This window comes from Papaver somniferum, chromosome 11 (assembly GCF_003573695.1).
Source record: "Papaver somniferum cultivar HN1 chromosome 11, ASM357369v1, whole genome shotgun sequence".
NCBI classification, from domain to species: domain Eukaryota; kingdom Viridiplantae; phylum Streptophyta; class Magnoliopsida; order Ranunculales; family Papaveraceae; genus Papaver; species Papaver somniferum.
Genome location: NC_039368.1, coordinates 133745930 through 133753207, shown reverse-complemented (window position 1 = coordinate 133753207; position 7278 = coordinate 133745930). Strand labels below are relative to the sequence as shown.

The following is a 7278-nucleotide window of genomic DNA, read 5'->3' as shown; positions in this document are numbered from 1 at the left end:
GCGTCATTTGGCATGTGCCAATGGCGCGTGTGGCGACTTGGCCCTAGGTTTGCACGGCTTGGCATGCTAGGTCGCAAGCGTCGCTTGGCATGTGCCAATGGCGCGTGTGGCGGCTTGGCCCTAGGTTTGCACGACTTGGCATGCTAGGTCGCAAGCGTCGCTTGGCATGTGCCATTGGCGCGTGTGGCGGCTTGGCCCTAGGTTTGCACGGCTTGGCATGCTAGGTCGCAAGTGTCGCTTGGCATGTGTCAATGGCGCGTGTGGCGGCTTGGCCCTAGGTTTGCACGGCTTGGCATACTAGGTCGCAAGTGTCGCTTGGCATGTGCCAATGGCGCGTGTGGCGGCTTGGCCCTAGGTTTGTACGGCTTGGCATGCTAGGTCGCAAGCGTCGCTTGGCATGTGTCAATGGCGCGTGTGGTGGCTTGGCCCTAGGTTTGCACGACTTGGCATGCTAGGTCGCAAGCGTTGCTTGGCATGTGCCAATGGCGCGTGTGGCGCAATGATTGTGCAGCTCTAATTTGGCACGGTTGTCGTGAAGCGCAATGATTGTGCAACTCGAATTTGGCACGGTTGTCGTGAAGCGCAATGATTGTGCGGCTTGGTTTTGGCATGGTTGCCATGATGTGCAGTGATTGTGCGACTTTGGTTTTGGCATAGTTGCCATGATGCGCAGCGATTGTGCGGCTTTGGTTTTGGCATAGTTGCCATGATGCGCAGCAATTGTGCGGCTTTGGTTTTGGCATAGTTTCCATGATGCGCAGCGATTGTGCGGCTTTGGTTTTGGCATAATTGCCATGATGCGCAGCGATTGTGCGGCTTAGGGTTTTCTGCGTCGAAACCCTAGTTTAGCATTTGAAAAAAAAGATACCCTGGTGATTTTTTACATAAGTGCATTAAATGTTCTAATAAATGTGTTTAACGTCACCGGTGACGTCATGCTATGCGTAAGGTTTTACGATTTTACCCTTTGTCTAAAAACCACCATCAACACCAACATTTCGCCATCTGAAATTTTTGATCTGGCAACAACCAATTCATTAGAAATCCTGTCTAATGTATTGAGATAGTCTGACATTAAAACATTACCTTGTTTGGTAAATGGAAGCTTATTTTGGAGCTGAATAGTATGAGTAGCAGAAACTTGTAGAATTAAGCAACAACGGATTATTCCATAATTCATGAGATGGAGAGTAAACGTGTTCATTGATTGTTCCATAATTCATGAGACGAGGAAGCAACAAAAGATTTAAAAAGAATTCATTGGAGCCTAAGAATTATTGTTTGATCTTCATTCATCCAAGCAGCGTAAGTCGACTCGTAAATTGAACTGGCCATTGATTTCTTCCACAGAGAAGCCCTAGAAGCTTGAATTTGATTATCAATATCAATAATGCCTCCCATGTGATGTAATTATCGTTTTTTAGTTCAGTTGAATCATATTTATGAGTTGATGTATAGGAAATAACAATAGTCATTGATAATGAGCTTTAATCAGAACTAAGATTTAGGAATTATCGTTTTTTAGTTAAGAGTTGTACATGCTGTTATTACTTTTTTTCACTTGTAATTTCCCCTCCGTCAACCAAACATTGTGATGTTTTAGAAAACAAAAATAACAGGTTTACCGAGGATAAATTTCAAGGAAAAATCCTGACAAACACAATTTTACCAGCACTTATCACAATGATAGAAAGATTGCTCGACTTTAGCAGCGCTCTAAATAAAACCTAGACCTCCGCTCTAGAAAAAGTAAAGGCTTGTTTGTTACGATTACTTTTCCAACCACTAGTAAAGACTTTTATCAACCTAACATCTTCCCCCACTACATTAGTTAAACCAAACACCACGCATGTAATCTCCCAATAAGAATTGGAATCCCCCGTCAAATCAGATTCCGCGAATTCCCAAACTCGCCGTTTTCCGAAACCGAAGAGGGAAAAAGGAAAGTATCGAATTCCTCTAAATCTCCTTAAAATCCTTTCTCTCTCTTCATATATCCATTCCTTTTCGCCTCTCCCTTTTTTAAAATCTAGGGTTTCGAGAGAAAAAAAATCTTCTGAGAAGGGATTTCGTCATGGCTTCCAAACGGATCTTGAAAGAACTCAAGGATCTTCAGAAAGATCCTCCTACTTCATGCTCCGCAGGTTTGATTTCTGAATCTTTGCAATTTTTGTTGATTTTTTCTGTGTTTTTTTGTGGTTTAAGTTGTTTTGAGGCTCGATCTGTGAATATGAGGTTGTTTGATTAGGATTTGATGTTGATTTAGCTGTGATATTGAATTTGGGGGTTGATTTCGATGGTTTAAAGGGTCTTAATGTTTATCTGGATTGAATAATATGAGCTTTATGAAGGAATTCTCTGAATATGCTGTTAAAATTGGTACCTTTGGATGATATTCTTATTCATTGGATTACCCGATCTGTTTGTTTTCGTAGATTAATATGCTTGAGCTTGTTTCTGTTACTTTTTGTACCTTGTGTGTAGATCATCTTATACTGCGGTGTTAGATAGAGATAAGTTTGTTTTGATTTATTGATGCCCGAGTGTGCTACCTTAGAGAACTCTAAGAGTTCTGCCTTTCAGTCAATATATTGGTGGGTGTAGTTTCATCTGCTTGTTTGAGCATGTAGTGTACCTTGGGCACTCTAAGAGGTCTCACTTTCCATTGGTATACTGGTGGGTGGATTGGCACTAATTTATTTTCCACAGGCTTAACAATATCTGGTTTCTTGCACTCTCCATCGAACAAATATGTGATAGGAATACTTTAATAAAATAACATGTCTAGTTTCAGTTTCAGTCTTGTCTGCTTGGTGAACTTTTAAGTTAGATTCTTCTCTTAACATGTTAGATAAAGATAAGTTTTGTGTTGGTATATTACCTTGGGCACTTTAAAAGGCCTCACCTTCGATCAATGTGTGGGTAGTTTCATCTGTATGTTGAGCCTTTTGGTATAGAAGACAAACGGTTTAACTCTTTGAGTGTGTAATAATACCTTGGGGACTCTAAAAGGTCTCACTTTCTATTGGTGTATTGGTGGGTGTAGGTAGTTTTGTCTGCTTGTTGGTGCATGTAGTGTACCTTGGGGACTCTAAGAAGTCTCACTTTCTATTGGTATGTTAGTGGCCGTAGGTAGTCTAATCTGCTTGTTTGTGCATGTAAGAGGTCTCACTTTCCATTGGTATATAGGTTGGTGTAAGTAGGTCACGCCTGCCGGTTGACATGATGTTTGTTTTGAGGATAGGTGATAACGGGTATAGAGGTTTCAGAATAGCTGCAACCTATGTTGGTTTTAAGTTTATCTCTTTGGCTTGATAGTTGGTTTTTGTTCTTATTTCTAGCTATATGCCTTGCTGAAGATTTCATGCATGCTTGTGTTTACACGACTCTAACTAGTTTTTGCTTAGAGAAGTGGAAAAGAATTGGTACTTAATAGATCATTATTTCGGTTGATATGATGTTTGTTTTGAGGATAGGTGATGATAGCGGGTATAGAGATTTCAATTTTTATGGACACCTGCAACCTATGTTGGTTTTAAGTGTATCTCTTTGGCTTGATAGTTGGTTTTAGTTCTTATTCCTAGCTATATGCCATGCTGAAGATTTCATGCATGCTTGTGTTTAAACGGCTCAACTAGTTTTTGCTTAGAGAAGTGGAAAATAATGTAGTTACTTATTTGAACTTTTATAGGTCCTGTTGCTGAGGACATGTTCCATTGGCAAGCAACAATTATGGGTCCTCCAGACAGTCCGTACGCAGGGGGAGTCTTTCTAGTTACGATTCACTTTCCTCCAGATTATCCATTTAAACCACCAAAGGTAACTCTTTAAACCCATGGATATCTTATATGAAGGAAAAGGTTATGTTTTGTCTTACTGTGTAGTCAGTAGTGCTTACTCTTTGTAACCATTCTTTGTTGTTAACTTGTTCTATTGGTCTAAGGGACTGAATCATGAATACAAGGTTTGGGCAAAACCTTTTGAACTAGATCCCAATTTCGGACCTTGTAATCATGAGACGATTCTAAATGCTCTGATTACAAGTCTGGCAATTGATGTAGATCTACATCGGTAATTTTCATTTGTTGATATGGTTCATTTCAGAAAGGTGTATGAAACTCGCATAACATGTCCCCAAATTTTTAACATCCATTGATGCAGTATTGCACCTTGGAAGTTCTGTTCTTTATTTCTTTGTCCTGGTTTTGTAAGGTAGCCAAATGGTTTAAGTGGTAGTCATATGAGGCACAAGTCATGGTATATATGTCACTGTGTGTCAATATTTGCAGGTTGCATTCAGGACTAAAGTTTTCCATCCTAATATCAATAGCAACGGGAGCATCTGTCTTGACATCTTGAAGGAGCAATGGAGCCCTGCCTTGACCATTTCCAAGGTAATTGTTATAAGGCGCATACTTTTGGTATCTAATATTATTTATATAACCTTGGCATTGAAGGAACCACAGTTTTAAGCTTGCTCTAGTTCCATTATAGGTAGCTCTACTCAATACAGGGCTAGCTCTTGTTTCCTGTTTAGATTTTGGTGCAATTTCTTAATGCGTGAAGATCATTATGGATGTATATTTGCATCTGTTTGCAAAACCCCTGGAACAGAGAACTCAAAAGAAAATTTTGGATAATTGATTATTCTCAATCCATATTTGGTTGCTTTTAAGATTGTTTTTCTCTATCAAGATGCTAATGTTTTTTGCTTTTTCTCTTCTTTTAGGTATTGCTATCCATCTGCTCATTGTTGACAGACCCAAACCCTGATGATCCTTTGGTGCCAGAGATTGCTCACATGTACAAAACCGACAGGAGCAAGTATGAGACCACTGCAAGAAGCTGGACTCAGAAATATGCCATGGGTTAATCCGCAGTACCATCTGGGCTTGGAGGAGAGGGTGTTCTTTTCCTGTTTCCCTTCGTTATTTTGTTCATGTTGATGATATATTTTCTGGTCATTCGGTACTCTACTACTATTATATAAGATTATTTGAAGCCCGAATGTGCGATCTTGTATCTCTCTCTTCACTCCCTGAAAAGAGAAGAAGACTAATCTCTTCTTTCTCCCTGTCATTTGAATGAAAAAAAACTTCTGGTTTTTCATTGTCTGTATCTGATTGAACTTAAATATGGTGTTAGCTAAAGGAAAACTTGAACACTTGTAAATTTAGTTGCCACATCACTTTGTTGCTCCTGTTCCACAAACAACGGTAATTATGTTTATGTGTAACACAGTGTGTATGGTTTGATTCCCCCACACACGTTCGTCAACTGTTACGACAGACAGTAACCCCAGATGATGCTTTCTTCGACAGTAATGCTTGTACGGCCTGCGAAGAATGGAAGTTGAGAAAGGACATTGGATCCTTCTTGTAGTGTGAGGGGTCAATCTGGATAAGGCAATTGTAAGGTGAGAAGGCAAAGTAATATCTGACTGTGCCTTTGTAGTTAGCTGGAAACACTTGCTGCTTTAAAACAGCAAAGGTTGTTCATGTCTAAAGAGAGGACCCCCCTCTCACTCCCACTGGTTTGTAAGTGGTTGATAAAAGTTGTTCTGGTTGGGGTACTTGCACAACTCAACTTGTTCTCTTTTATCTTCCTCCTTACAAAATCTCGCTTGTAAAGATTATGTTTATGGGGTGGACCTTCCATTTCCTTTTTATCATTTATTCATTCCCTTCTGAGTCACTTGACCCCCAAAAGCTTGCAGTTTTTCCCTTTTTTTTTCATCTTTACTTTCCTTGTTTGTTCTAAAAATATATTCCTGCAGTAGTTCTCCACATGTATGTGTGGATGTTGTCTGTACTTGTAACATGACAACAAATTCTCCAACAAAAAACCAATATTCCTGCACAAGTACATTGCTCTTGTTTGACATACAGCTCTTCACATCCAACTTAACATCACGTCTCCAAAAGGATTCCAAGAAAAAAAAAACTCGGGATTTCTCACAATCGATGCAGTCGAAATCATCACTCAGTGACTTTACTTTACCACTGTAGTAGAGTGACCATCGGCTATTAAGATGATTTTACCTTGAGGTAATAACAGTCGTTTGAAAACATTGTAAATAAACTATTTCAGAATACTGCTGGTTGGACCATAATTAAGGTTTGGCTTTACCTGTTGGGGTTCGGAAATAGCCAAGGTGCAGCTTGCATAATAATAGTATGAAAAAAGAAAGAAGAACATGTTCTCTCATTAAAAATCACAAGCTTTGAAAGTTTAAACTCTGTGACTGACTCTGTCTCTTTTGAAGACTGAAAATGAAAATGAAAGGCCATACTGAGTTCTGTTCTGTGAAGGAGGTGCTCTGTAAATGACATCTTTGAACATGGTTCCAATAAAAACTTGAAGAAAAAAGAAAAGCAGCTCCATTAAACACACCATGTCTCGACACAGCACATAGGGGCACTTGCCCCCAGGGCCGAAAACGTCTTTTTACAAGATCTTCTTGTTCGAAAATCAAAATTTAGGTGGGTGATTAATTTTTATTGATTGCAAAATTATTGTTTGTTGTCCTTGGAAACTGCTGACCCATATGTAATGATATGAACTTAGAATTAATTAGAGAATTAAGTAAGTAATTAATTAATTTGTTGAGAATTAAAACTATGTACATTCTGAGTATTATTCATATCTTTGGCTCCATAACTTAATGTTGCATCAAACACCCACAACTCGCCTTTGATGATGATACTATAATGTTTCACTCATCTGCCAAAAAAACCTGATTCACTCAACATATCTGACTTCTTGTAACTAAACCTACCGCGATTAAATTCGAAAAAAATACAAAATAAATACAAATAAATTGAGTTAAATAATCAAATTATACGCGAATAAAGGAGTCGTGCACACGAGTGGGATAACAATTAACCAGAGAATCAGTTGTAGTTCACTTTGGTAGTAAAGACAAAGATTTAATCCCAAATTAATTTGACCTCTTTCACTAATCACTATCCTCCCCACTTAAGAATCCCAGTGGGCAGTGGACAAACGACGTGGCGAATGGCGATTGTCGAGTCGCCGCCACATGTGTAATGAACAGTTGATAGGCTCCTTGTTACTGGGTTTATGTTTTTTTTCACATAATAATTCACCTAATAAACTTAAATATTTTGTACTGAATTCTTTCTTTAAAATCCCACTGTTGTAAGTGCTTGTTACTTACAACTTTGGATCATGAAATGGACTCTGAAAAACTTTTACCAAATCCCTCAAATTGGGGGGTGTCCAAGTACATTATAACATGTCTTATTCTTCAAACAG

General features: G+C 39.0%; 1 protein-coding gene across 1 annotated transcript; it reads left to right on the top strand.

The window, feature by feature from the left end:
* The first annotated feature begins 1837 nt into the window (after window positions 1-1837).
* LOC113321515 (ubiquitin-conjugating enzyme E2-17 kDa) lies at window positions 1838-5172 on the top strand. Its single transcript, XM_026569426.1, has 4 exons — window positions 1838-2144; window positions 3692-3819; window positions 4290-4394; window positions 4730-5172. Exons 1-4 carry the CDS (start codon window positions 2075-2077, stop codon window positions 4871-4873), a joined length of 447 nt encoding a protein of 148 aa, XP_026425211.1. The 5' UTR covers window positions 1838-2074; the 3' UTR covers window positions 4874-5172.
* Window positions 5173-7278: the final 2106 nt, after the last annotated feature.

Bases quoted from the DNA above. Each gene is read 5' to 3' on its own strand.
- LOC113321515 (XM_026569426.1), top strand. From the start codon at position 2,075: ATGGCTTCCAAACGGATCTTGAAAGAACTCAAGGATCTTCAGAAAGAT. The intron at 2,145-3,691 runs GTTTGATTTCTG...GAACTTTTATAG, and splicing joins TCCTACTTCATGCTCCGCAG to GTCCTGTTGCTGAGGACATG. The intron at 3,820-4,289 runs GTAACTCTTTAA...CAATATTTGCAG, and splicing joins ATCCATTTAAACCACCAAAG to GTTGCATTCAGGACTAAAGT.